We start from the raw sequence: 14,127 nt of genomic DNA, 5'->3' as shown, positions 1-14,127 counted from the left end.
ATCGTCTAAATTTTTATCCCTGTGAGGTATCTAAATAATTGGCATCCAGCCCATTAAAGTTTGTCTTTTCTATCCATAAAATATTAATTTATTTCACAGTGTAAAATTATATTTATGGTTTATAGCAATATAATTCACAGTCTATTTTAGCTGTATCCTATCCTTTTTGCATCATCTTAAAATTATCCTTCATTCAAACAAACTTCTAAATGCATGAATATGAATCAGAAACTAACTTTGACCACAGAGTTACCCTTCATAAACTTCTAAATACATGAATATAAAAAAGAACTAACGCTGAATGCCCATAATTTATTTTAATGCAGAATCAATTTTAATGTGAATAATTTTGTATGTGTTGTTATTGTATTGCTGGTGTTCTTGATGCTGATGACGATGGCGATGATACTGATGACTTGATATCGTGGCCAAAAGTGACATCTCCTCTACGCGTTTCTGCTGTTGTACGAACTTCCACAGCACGCATGCGCGTTTGTTTCAGATTTAGTGGCATTTTATGTGAACTGGGGAAAACCTGCTAAGGGGCTACTGTTCTTCCAAACCCACTTATCGTACCCTCCCACTTCATTGTTTCAAGCGTTTCTTTGAGTTTATCAATTGCACAATTACAATAATGATTCACGTGCCGTGTATATACAGCCGGAAATCCCCTTAGTTAAAGTCTACTACTAACATTCATCTTAGAGATCATCATCGCCGCCGCCGCCATAGTCATCGTCGACGTTGTCGTCATCGTCATCATCATCATCATCATCATCCGTATTTGATAAAGCATATTTAGAGTTACATCATAGTCAAAAGCAAAGATAATTTAAAGAGTATGAACTGTTTCAGCAGCAGGGTTGACCCAGTGAATAATCTGTAAGGGAAGGGGGGGGGGGGCAGAGGCATTAATAGAGTGGACAGTATAAATAAATGCGAGAAAGAAATTAATTTTGAGTCCATTCTTTTTCTCGATCGAAAAGTTTTCCGAGAGATGAAGTATATATCTTGACACCAAAGTCAGCAAGCCACCATGTTGAATGTGGAAGATTTGAAGGACGAATTCCTGATATGTGAGGTGTGTCAGGAGGAATTCGACGAGGAATTTCACACTCCGCGCGTGCTACCATGTCTGCACACCTTCTGTCACAAATGTCTGGAGGGACTCGTTCGAGACTGGACAGTCGTCTGTCCTACATGTCGCATCAAGCATACGGTGCCGGGGGACAACATCAAGAACTTTCCCAAGGAGAATACTAGACGTAGTCTACGAGACTTTGTCCGTTTGAAAAGAAAATCTCACCAGATCCACTGCAAAGATTGTCCCGACAGTGGTATCGCGGCGTACTTTTGCAAAGAATGTCAGGCATTCATGTGCGCAGAATGCACTCATGCGCATCTCAGGAACTTTATGTCAAGGAACCACCAGATTGCTAACTTTGAACAGCTAAGGAAATATGGCTTGGAAACTTTTCAGCGCCAGCTCACGTGCTCCATCGCTGGTCACGATGGTCAGACTTTGATGTATTTCTGCGCAGGGAAGAACTGCCAGAAGCCGCTCTGCAAGATGTGTACCGTTCTGGACCACGATGAAACGAAAGGCCACGTTATCAGGAAGATCCAAGATGTGTATGATGAACAAAGACAGATAGTCAGCGAATTGATGAAGAAAGTTGAGGACAAAATTGCCTTTGCTAAGAACGTGATGCAAGAGACTGAAACGGAGATAGGTAATCTGGAGAACAAAGAGGACATGCTGAAAAGAGAAATAGATATTGAACTGGATGCTGGTGTCAAGATGCTAGAAATTCGTAGACGAGAATTGAAGGACAATTTAACAACTCGTGTCAGGGAAAAGAAGTCTGTACTTCAGAAGCAAACAGACTATCTAAGATATTATCTATCACTAATGACAAGTGCTCGAGAATTTTCCTCACACAGCATTATACATAGTATGCCAGCGGAATTCGTTCAGCTCACGAGAACCATTAGCGATCGTCTTGCTGAATTAAGACACGCTCATTTAGATGCTTGTCCTTTAGAAAATTCTTATATTGCTTTCGATAAGATACAGATGGGACAGGAATTTAAATCCTACGTTCTGGACATGGGTAAAATTCGATCCACTGCAATCTTTCCACCGAAGACATTGGTCGAACCACTCGAAGCTCCTCTAGGTCAGGAGACGGAAGTTTTGAAAGTATTTTTATATGACGCCAAGGGTCGACCTCAAAAGGACAGTTTTGACGCCATTGTTGTTGAGATAAAGGATTCAAAAGGCAACATAGTGATATGTCAAGTTCAGGATGCCAAGACCGTCGATGGTTGCTATAAGGTCATCTGCAAGCCAACGATTCATGGGACACACAGAGCCAAAATCCGGGTACTTGGGAGGTCTGTAAACGAGGAGGGATTCCGATTCACAGTTAGAGCTCCTGGTAACATATTAATGTATATGTATAAGTGAAGCTGGGTTTGTCACGAGGGAGAATGTGGTACGATGGTAAAGGTAGCGTGTGTCAATACAGGAATACACCAACACGTTTAACAGGTGCAAGAATAATAGCACTGGTTGTGGGAATTACAGGCATTTGCCATTATCATATACACATGTGAGTGTTGCCTTTTGAATTAAATGCACTTGATAGATCTCACTGAAACCAATGCATCGGCAGTGTAACCCCCGTTTTTTTATAACACTCTTTTTGTGTGCAGTTACAAGTCTCCATGGTTTAAACTCACATTTTGGGGAACGTATATGAAATAAATTTTACAGTTTGGTGATTGCGGTTCCAAGGATCATTTTACCATTTTAACCGATTAAGATTATTAAGTTAATTGTTATATCTAATTAATGTTCTGGCGTGTATATCGACTAATGCTTCATAAGGCAAATTTATTAATAAAATTAACTATATATTTATTTTATATGCAAATATACTCTTTAAATTGTATAGTCCTGTGAAAAAACAGGATTTGACCAATGTTACCATAACATTATGTCCACTGCATTAATTTGCTGTTGTAGGGTTTAACGCCATTTTTCAGCACACGATAGGCTATACATGGCGGCCAGTATTAATGGTGGAGGAAGAACCCGGGAAAACCACGGAAAGAACCACCGACCCTCGAGAAGCTACTGGCAAGCTTTCTCACATACCCACATTGGCCGAATCCGAGACTCGAACCTACGCAGACAGAGGTGAGATGGCAGTGATCCGTAACGGATAGCGCTTTAGACCACTCGGCCACTCGGGGCCCCACCCACTGCATTAATAAGAATGTGCTTGCTACATATTTAAGAATGGAGCGGTTGGTGTAATTTGGGAAATCGGGTATGAATTTTGAAGATTTGTAAAGGTATGATACAATATTTTTGGCAAAATTCTATTTTGTGCTAGACTTACAAGTCTCGTGATGGCAGAATAAGTTTCTTAAGACAGTAAAATCTGTATGCTACCTGATTAAAAATTACACCCACCCCACTCCCATCTTCAAGTCGTTCTCTTAACTGGTTTCCTGTGTTGCGTGACCAAAAAAATGTACACGCAGGCTAGCTGAGGTTATTTTTGATTGTTTACATTAATTAACATGATATATTACAGCTGTAAACTCAATTAAGAATGTTAACATTCTACGTGTAACAAATATAACAATTATTTAGAATGTCATATCTATTATTTTCAGCTGATTTTCAATTAACATGTTAAACTTATATTTTATCAAAATTGCTTTTGCAAGATAAACTGTTTCACAAAGGTAGGTTTTAAATAAGAAGTCACAAAATGTACTTATGATATTTACTATATAAAAAAAATGCGGCTTTGTTTTTCAGGCGAAATCGATAAGCGATTCGGGGATATCCTGTGTAAGTATCAATGGCTGCAATCGATCAAGGTTTCGTACATTTTCTATTAATTTCATACATATTCAACGTCAGATGTGATGTTCCGTGTATTATGAGTGTGGGTGGGTTGGGTTTCTAAGATCATCTAGTATTTATTAACATTCAATCATTTCTATGTAGATTTGCAAAATATATAATCTTGTCTAGCCGGCATGATTGGAGTCAGATGTGAACTCGGATTGTACATTGAATTTAAAAAACACACATACATTGACTAATGCAGAACCAAGATCATAAACAGTATCCAGTATCTAGTGGCACGCTCCTCGATACCGGTATTGAAGAAGAAACATCCATCCCACCCACCCTATCCCGTGGGTTAATATTACAGCACCGATGCAGTTTTCGGATCACACCCATCATTGATCTGATGATTATAAAAGAAGCATGCATGTGTGAACCCGAAATACCTGGTTACTTATTATTTCTCGATAGACAAGTAATATAGAAGCAGTAACTCAGTTCTAAAAAAACTATGAAAATAATATTAGCATACTAATCAGTATTACAGAGATGCTGCTGTCGGGATGATATTTAAAAAAGTCCCACCTTGTCGTTCAAAATAAGGAGGAATAGAAAATATTTACATAACAACACTTAAAAATCAGTCTCTCTTTCTTCCTGCTCCATTTTGTTAAGGCTCACTTGAAATCACGAGGTCCCCTAAGCTGTATAAGGATTAATCTGTTAATTGAATCTGAGCTTAATGTTTCTTGTCTGTGTATGAATATTAATTTTTGTTGCGAACCCCCTGTCGTGGTCTGTTGTCTGAGGAAGCATATGCATAGCTATGTTTAGCCAGCTTGTTCTTTATGGTTGCTATGTACAGTTCTCCACGGCCCACTTATATTATTTATAGGATGTCTCTCCTTCAGAATAAATTTTTACATTAACATGAACTCTGCCAAAATTTTACTTTCTTGAATCAAGGTTTTGCTGATTACTATGATGGATTTCGTTTCTGTTCCATAATGCTGTATTAGTGTAAGTCCATCCATGACACGGGCGGTATGGTTAGAAATGGGTATTTTGATGAAATAATTACATTTATTCTTATCTAATAAATTCTTCTTTTATATTCTTATTTCTTCAGATTATCTTAACCCCTAAGGTGGTGATAAGTTTTGTAGAGCAACATTCCGACTTTTGAGGGGTAGCAGATAAATTAATGTTGTAAATTGTGCAGGTTACATTTTTATATGGGAGAATTAGAAGTAAATTACTGGAATTCTCGCGCATAAGCGCTTTCCAAGTGCAAGAATCTGCTCAAAGTTTGCGCCATTTGCCCTCTTTTCGAGCGTCTTTTGCCATTCCAGAATTCAAAGTATTAATGACTCCAACTTTTTATGTTTTTGATCAATGGCACTGTGTGTGCTTTATAACAGTGCTACTAATCTCATGAAATTTTATCGCAAACAAACTATGTCATATACAAACATTACATCGAGTCACGGGAAAGAACACGACATTCATTGACTTGAAGATATAGTCTGTCTCAACATGTCACTTTAGGAAATTAATAGTAGCAAATGATATTCGTGAATATTTAAAAATAAGGGAACGCGTAAATGTTCACTTACGTGAGGCGGATATGTTTATCAAACTGAGTAGTATACGATTAATTGGTGTTTAATAATGTTTGTTTCAAATACTTTTAAAGAATTTTAGCACGTTTGCCTCTTTACTGTGAAGGACTTCATTTTTACATCCCACGTATTTTTTGTGTGCAAATTTTAGTAAATCTTTTGTTAAATTTAACTTTTAAGTTGCTGTATGTGGCCAGGATTGTGTTCATATGCCGTTAACCCTATACATACATACATACATACATACATACATACATACATTGTAGAAAAGATACCATATTGCCCTTTCACGGACCGTAAGAGCCTCGTGGTTATATAATCAAACAGACTATAGGAGTGACGCGCCGTGTAAATGATGGCTATTTTTGAGGGTGTCGGTAATGTGATAGAATTATAGTTTGTTTGCGGAATAATAACTCTAGTTTCAGCAGCTTCAACAAAATTTTCGCAAATTTAACCGTTGTGATAATTTGCAAAATTTGCATGCTCGTGGTACTTGTTTGATTGACAACGTTTTAACATAACCCGTTATTATTCCAGGTGTCGGATTTGTGTTTGACAATGAGACTGTTCACATCGAGCGATCCATATCCAACGATGGCAAAGTTATGAGGTCCGATGTTGAGACGCTGCGGAGGATGGCGGGTCTTAGAACAAGGACTTTCCGTGCAATTGCTAGAGGTGATTTTTACTTGCCAGCTGTTAGCGTTGCTATTTGGTAGCGAAAATAAGGAAACTTGATACGCGTAGATAAGAAAGAAAAAAAAACTAAACTAGATTTATTCCCTCTTTACCTTTATTTTCTATTTACTTTACTTTGCGTGGCACATGCCTTTAAAAATACTACTTTTTTGAACATCCATAAATATTTTTTATGTATGGATTAATGATCATCGCTATGTGATGATGATGATGATGATGATGATGATGATGATGATGATGATAATGATGATGATGATGGGTTATTACTATATAGATGTAACATAGGATGTGATTTACATCTGAAGTGGATCATTCTATAGGGGTGAGCTTTATCACGAAGTTTGGTTCATAATTCTTTTTTATAGAAAACTTTGTTTCCTTTCTTTGAATTTAAACAGTCATGATTTTTCCTTCCAATAATATTTAGGTCGGCGGAGATTTCCATGGGAACTGGAAAATTCTATTAAAGAAAGGCAACAAAAGGAGAAAGATGAAAAGCATGAGAAAGATAAAGAAAACATAAGGGAGGTCAAACGATTTCCTGCCAAGAGCAAGAAACAAGAACCAGTCCGAGTTGAATCTGCTGGGGCACTGGAAGATAGGGAGAAAATCCAGGATCAGCTTCGGACCCAGGACGAGAAGGCCATAGTTGCATTCACAGAAAAAAAGGAGAAGACGTTCTGGTCCAAGAAATTGAAGAAATACACGGGATGCATAGGCAGCAAGTCGTTTAAAGCCCCTGGAAAGTTTTATTGGGAAGTGCACGTGCACTACCGAATCCACGTGACCTTACTTAGGAATGCTCTTCTTTTTGAGATCGGGATAGGCCGCCTAGAGTCCGCTCACACCAGCTTCTACGTAGGTAGCCAAACCTTTGCCTGGTCCTTCTCTGGCGAGCGGTGCGGAGATCACAAGCAGGTAGATTTGTTTAAATTTTATGAGTTTTTAAAATTAAAAATTCACTGCATTAATGTAAAACTGACGTGTCCTTCAACGGTTTATTATGTCGTGATACCTAATGATTGAAGAAGTTTTCTAATGAAAAGTGCTAAGATGTATAGTTTTCCAGCCAAAGTTTATGGCGGAAGATATGACTGGCAATGATTTTAGTACATATTACTATTTCTGAGAAAGTGTTCACAACTGTTTAAAACTCTCCGCCTCTACATACTGAATATAGGTTAAACACTCACGAAACTGTTACTTGGTATTCCATTCACCCAACCCCACCCACTTCTCTGTTTACGTCGATGAATCATCAGCATTAAATGTTTTTATCCTGCATTTTAAATGAAATAGAGAAATTAGGTTTCGCCTTGCTGTCTGCTAGCATTTAAAACTATTGTGGAATAAATTAAATTTAAGCATTTAAAACAATGATCATGGATTATATGACAGTTTTCCAAATTCATTCTTTTCAATAGAGCTGTAAAAAAAATTTCAGGTCTGCCACAAGTTCCGCCATCGAAGAGTGATGTTTAACCACCAACCTATCACCCAAGATACGGCTGGTTCTCACCATACCGCCATATATGGTTTCTTACTTGACATGGACAAGCGAGAATGGACTGTTATAGACAGACATTCTGGAAAGATCCTGCATGTGTTCACCAACATCGACACCACAGAGCCGCTTTGGCCCGTATTTGGTACGTACAATCCGTACTCTGTACACGTGGAGCTGACTTTGAGGTCAGGAAGGGAGATAACCAGTCTACCTGATACAATTAGACCGGTAAGTGCATTTGAATTTGTAATTATTTTTCAGTCTGGAATTTGTTTAGCTTATACATATCGAAACTGAAAAGAGACAAAGAAATACATACCAACAAAATTTAGTTTGCTTTTATTTTATATTGTTTATGCGTTTCAGTTTAAAGCTGGGTTGGTGGCGCATTGAAAACTTTTGGGCCATGTAAAACTGATTTCGACGGTCTTGACTCACCCTACTCTACTACTGAAAAGGCACCTGATTGGCCCAAATGATACACTCAGATATTGGTGCGGCACTAAATTATGCCTGTGTGGGCTGGGCTTGTGAAGTTTTTCTTGCAACTAAGAAGGTGTTAATCGCAACTCGGTGCAGTATCAAATTATTACGTGGACATTTTTATGCAAACCAAGAAGACCTTTATGTTAGCATGCATATTTACCAGACCACGTGATGTCAATATACACCGTAATCGGAAATTTGAAGAAGTCTTATTTATCATCATTATGAATAGATTTGATTCACAGAATCTACATCAGAAAAATCCTGTTATACATCCAAGATGCAACTTGTGATAGCAACTAACTTGTCCAATTACAGGACTCACACAACTATTTTAAATGAACATATATATGCTATCATATAAAATATTTCAGCTAACTTTTCCAACTAATTATAGTCTCACGCAACTATTTAAAATCACTGTATGCTATCATATGAAATAGTTTAACTAACTTGCTCAATTAATTACAGATCTCACCCAACAATTTAAGATCACTATATATTAAAATATTTCAAAATAAAAATTAGAAGAAAAAATGTTTAACAAATTCTTTCCTTACCTAAGTTAAGAGAATTGTCATAGATACATAACATGGCAAAGAAGAATAATATAGTCTGTATAGTTCTTAAATGCAAGTATAACCTCTTGAAATGATCTACCGTCAAAATGCATGTAGGCCGATTTCTTGAATTGCCTTTTTAAATTTTACTTTTAAAATCCGTCTCCATCACTTTAATAGCCTGTCCATATACCAAATACAGGCATGTCCGTCTATCCTTCTGTCCGGCACTCGTTAATGCAACTAGATCATATAAAAGTGTGCACACGGACAAATCACTTTGTTCCTACAAGTCTTGTTAGAGTTATTACCCTTTTGTGCGGATCAATATATAATACGATCTCATTAGCGCAAATAGCCATGCAGTTGGTCATGGATTACCATAAAATTTTAAATATTAAGATCAGAAACTGAAGAGGCGCGTATCAAAATTCACTTTGCTGGTGTTTTTATCTTTTATTTTCAAGTTATTACCACCTTTGTCTTGTAGCAGTGCACGACACAGTCTCATTAGAGCAAATTAGTCAAGAAGTTTTTGATAGATTCCGATAATGGTTGTAAGCTGCGCATATGGATAGGCGAATTTGCTCGGGCATTATATTAGAGTTATTGCTTTTATTTATGACACCATAGCATTTGAGCCACAAGCGCCTCCGTTGTTTTTTGTTTTAATTTTTTTTCATGGATTTACATGAAACTTTCGAAATATTGTGGTCATCATCTATCATAGAGGAACGTTTTTGCTGCTGCCATTTTTGTTCGAGTTATTGGTCTTTTTATTTTCTAACTTAATATCACAAATGTTTTTAGCGCAACTATAGTATAGTCCGGCAGTTTTTGTGGACTGTCATGAAACTTCTTAAATATTACGGCCATCACAAGAAGATGCACAAATCGACTGGTCACTTTGCTCCCAAAATTGTTATGAATTATTTCCCTTTCTGTTTTGTAGCTTAAATGCTGTGCACGACATTATCTCTTTAGCGCAACTAATTCCGCAGTTTGCCCTGTGTTTGTTCTATGGATTACTGTCAAACCTTTTTACATAGTATGATAACAGACGGACGGTCGGATTGACGGATATCTTAAAATATTACGCTCCACATTATATATGATATATCAAAATGAAAAATAGAGTAAAATATAGAAAACTTTCTTTAAACAACAACATATTTACCTGGTTTTATCCAATTCGGCTTAATACTCACTTTAGATTAAAGCATTTCTATCATTCTATGGAGAGAGAGAGAGAGAGAGAGAGTAACAAATAAAAAATGAAAGACATCAAAGAAGCACAATTTGTCATAAACATTACATTTTAGCTAATTTTGACCGTCATCTTTTTTCTTTACAGGCTAGTGCTTCGTCCAAAACCAAGGCTTCTGTCCATAAAAGAAAACAGTCCAAGTCAACGAACTTTCTAGAAGACGTCAAGTACAAGGATTAGTTTAAGAAAGCTTTACTTCATGTGAACAAACATATTATACAGTCTCATGATAGCTTATAATCATGTATAACCCGATTTTTTGCATGTTGGCCTCAGGATTCATGGTAATACCTAACCAATGTTATATGACTAACAAGGTATACAACAAAGGCATTATATTTATGGCGGACAAAACATTAAATGTGAAGTAGATATACATGTACAAAATGTGTACTAAAACTGTTATTACACTTACACGTATTCAATAACTGAGTCATGGCTAAATGTGTTTATTTATTATATTATTTATCATTCAAAATGTTCTAAAGTGCTTTAGTTTAAAATTAAATATTGTTTAGAAAGATTATAGATAATACAGATCTATTGGACTAAGTACTGAAATGCAGAAATGCAAATATTGACTAAGGATTTGTCCAGATAATGGCTCTTGAAGTAAGAAAGAAAGAATAATAGGACATTTAAAAAGCAGATTATAAAATAAATTATATGCACAGGTGTGGATAAAATCTCCAAACATTATGCACACATATGCATGGGAAAGTTGGAATGCAGGTCCCATTTTCAAAGAACATCTCAATCTACTTATAAAAATTGAGATTTTTAAACGATCTTTATCGTTATATGTATGTGTATGTGTGTATATATATATATATATATATATATATATATATATATATATATATATATATATATATATATGTGTGTGTGTATATATGTATATATATGTGTGTGTATGTGTATATATATATATATATATATATATATATATATATATATATATATATATATATATATATATATATATATATAGTAAGACTTATGCTGAAATGTACGTACCTGTGCATTGAATATTGTTCATATTTGTATGTTTCCCAGTATAGTCACACATAGTCATTCATGTCAAATATGTACGAATGAGTGTGGGACGATACATGGTTATGTGCATGGTCTTCTATTTTTTTTTTAACATAGCCGATTACAAAAATTGAGGACCACATGGCAGACGGGTCAGCCATGACCAAATGTGTTATCCTCGTTAAAGATAGTTTATTATTATTATTATTATTATTATTGTACGGTTTACAAAAAAAAGAAGTTTTTTTTTCACTGAACATTTAGCAGTTGTAAATGTTGAATTTTAGAAGTTTTTCAGCTCTCTTTCTCAGGATTAAAAAAGATATCTAGATGTCCTAATTAAAATCTCTGTTGTCTTTCCGGCTCTTATTTCTACCTCTGACTAGAAGATCATCACTGTCAAAAAGATGAAAAGTGAGAAATGTTGTTTTGAGTTTAGTGACATTTTTCAGCGCATGATATACACTATATAGCAACCAATATATCTGATGGAGGAAAAACCTAGGAAAACCCACTGGAAGCCACTGGCAAATTTTCTCACATACCCACATTGGCCAAGCCCAAGACTTGAACCTACGCTGATATGGGTAGTGATCAGTGATCTGTAAGGGCGAGCGACTTAGACCACATGGCCGACCAGGGCCCAGGTAAGAAAAGTAAAATCTCAATTTGAGCGAAAAATGGGGGAGTATTTTGTGAAAAGGGGTCAGATCCTTAAAGTTTTTAACATATGCCCATGCTGCAAACATGATCTTAATACTTAGAAAATGTATGTATTTAGTATGTATGTATTTACGTATTAGCATCTAATGGCAGGTCAGCACAATGAAGGATCTATGGTGCTGATTAAATGTCAAGTTCTGCTGCTGTAACTATAAAGTAGTACACAAAAGCACTTAGTCTTCAGAAAGACAATCCTTTGCAAAAAAAGCACTACAAGATAAAAGAAAAGAGGTAATGATATTAAAAGTGCAGATAATGTATATGTAATTAAGGAAAAAATGTTAAAATATGTAAAATGTATATGAAATAATAAAGGTAATTTTTTAAAATAAAATCCTTAAAAATAAGGTTAAAATTTGCACACAAAAATGCTTTCCTTAAAAATGTTCTCTATGATACATCATCAGCCTCAACTGAATTCGTGTGAAAAAGAACTGTCTCACAGTGTGGAGTCAATACACTAAACAAGAATGTGCTCCAATGTCAGTTGACGCTAGTAGAATATGAACTCCCGTCAAAGTTCACCCTTCAAATGGTATACACGAGTCAGGTGTGCGTGTCCTATATGCGAGGGACTTTATATTTTCTCATCCTGCCATTTGTTCTGTTCGAGGGACTCCACTCTCAAACGATAGGTTTGATTTTATAAAACTTTGGTAAATGACACATTTTAATAATGATTATAAGATTTAAAACTTCTTTGAAATAGGTGATAGTTAATGAAAGCAAGCAGTTAGCTGTTGGTACATTTTAAAGAACTAGAAGTAGGTGTACATGGAAAAGGAATGCCCATCAGGGTTCCTGAGAAGCTGACCTACATGCAGAACTTAACTAGGATGAAAGTGTGATGGTTGATTTAATGGATGGATCAACATACACTCTATGTCCCAACGACATATGAGGAATTACAAAAAGCAATATATATATATATATATATATATATATATATATATATATATATATATATATATATATATATGCATGATATTCATGTCCAAATTCTATTACAAAATGATACTTGTATGTTTATTATAAACCAATCTTTATTTATTTGCCATGTTTCAGTTACATAAAAACGATTGTTATATATATATCTTATTTTGAGAACTCTGATACACACAAATATTATTATTTTTTTTAAATTGATCAATAAACGTCTGAACAATTATAACACATAATGGTAAACATTAATAATAGCAACAGGAATTTACTAAAGACTGTCTTTACATTATGTCTCACTACTGCACTTTGTTATGCATGGGAAACTAAGCAATACATGTATGAATGCTTGTATATAAATGTTTAAATTAATTATTCTACATTTGAAATATTGTCATAAAATTATTCAAGTTGACAGGGTCTTTACCAGCAGGGTTTCATGTATGACCAGATAATATTTGATTTTGCATCATGTGCCTCGCCACTGCACTGTGTTATGCATCTGAGGGTTGCATATGCACACATGACGGTGTAAGTGTACATACTTTTTCAATTGATTATTAAATATATATAGAAAGTGACACATTTCTTTTCACGTCCACAGGGTTTTAAATAAAAGCATTTTAGTTATGACCATAAAATGCATACCTTTATATCAGATATCTCTTTATGGCATGTTGTCAGGGTTGTAAGGCTGGAATATACATACATGCACATGAATGTGTCAGTGCATATTAATCAATTATATTTTTAAAATTGGGTATTAAATGTTTGCAAAATTGTCATATATATATATATATATAATACTAAAAATCTAATATGCCCATATACTGTACTTACAAAGATGTTTCTGTTTCTTAAACAAGAAATCAGTAGCATATTCATGCTTTATTTCTTCGATGCAAAATATAAAAGAGAGCTTGCAGGATTAAAGTATAAATATATTAATGATTTTCTGTTGAATTAACACATTTTTATATATATAGGTCTGTGTGTGTGCAAGAGTGAAGTGAAAGTAAAAAAAGACATGCACTTGAAACTATTTTATTTCCTCCTGTATAATATATATCTCACTGTAGCAAAGATATAAACCACCCAAAAGGACACCATATAATTCACTGGCAGGTTAGGGTCAATTCTTTTTGCAGCTGGTAATGTATTATACATGAGTAAATATGGTAGGTACTTGCTGTGATATATTTAATGTCTGTATTCACTTATAACCAAAGTCCAACTGCACAGACCCCGATCTACTGTTGCATAAGGTACTGACAGATCTGGATGCATCTATGCAGTCAGACTTGACTTACAAGTGTATATATTTTTTAAATTAAACTTTCAGCTTTTCGGAATGAAACTAATTAAGAAATGTTCTTTATACATAACTGTATTCCAACAATAAACAAAACGCT

General features: G+C 35.2%; 1 protein-coding gene across 1 annotated transcript; it reads left to right on the top strand.

The window, feature by feature from the left end:
- The first annotated feature begins 959 nt into the window (after positions 1-959).
- Positions 960-10,820, top strand: LOC149799944 (E3 ubiquitin-protein ligase TRIM45-like). The gene is made up of 6 exons (XM_089957150.1): positions 960-2,441; positions 3,839-3,871; positions 6,037-6,177; positions 6,626-7,116; positions 7,643-7,933; positions 10,106-10,820. The coding sequence occupies exons 1-6, from the start codon at positions 1,037-1,039 to the stop codon at positions 10,196-10,198; spliced, it is 2,454 nt and encodes an 817-aa protein (XP_089813276.1). The 5' UTR covers positions 960-1,036; the 3' UTR covers positions 10,199-10,820.
- Positions 10,821-14,127: the final 3,307 nt, after the last annotated feature.

This window comes from Sinohyriopsis cumingii, chromosome 5, assembly GCF_028554795.1.
Source record: "Sinohyriopsis cumingii isolate HCF-2022 chromosome 5, ASM2855479v2, whole genome shotgun sequence".
Classification (NCBI taxonomy): domain Eukaryota; kingdom Metazoa; phylum Mollusca; class Bivalvia; order Unionida; family Unionidae; genus Sinohyriopsis; species Sinohyriopsis cumingii.
Note: the sequence above shows the minus strand (reverse complement) of the source record. Positions and strands in the feature narration are given on the sequence as shown.

Coding starts and splice junctions, on each gene's coding strand:
- LOC149799944 (XM_089957150.1), top strand. CDS start 1,037: ATGTTGAATGTGGAAGATTTGAAGGACGAATTCCTGATATGTGAGGTG. Junction 6,178..6,625: donor TTTCCGTGCAATTGCTAGAG/GTGATTTTTACT, acceptor AATAATATTTAG/GTCGGCGGAGATTTCCATGG. Junction 7,934..10,105: donor TACCTGATACAATTAGACCG/GTAAGTGCATTT, acceptor TTTTCTTTACAG/GCTAGTGCTTCGTCCAAAAC.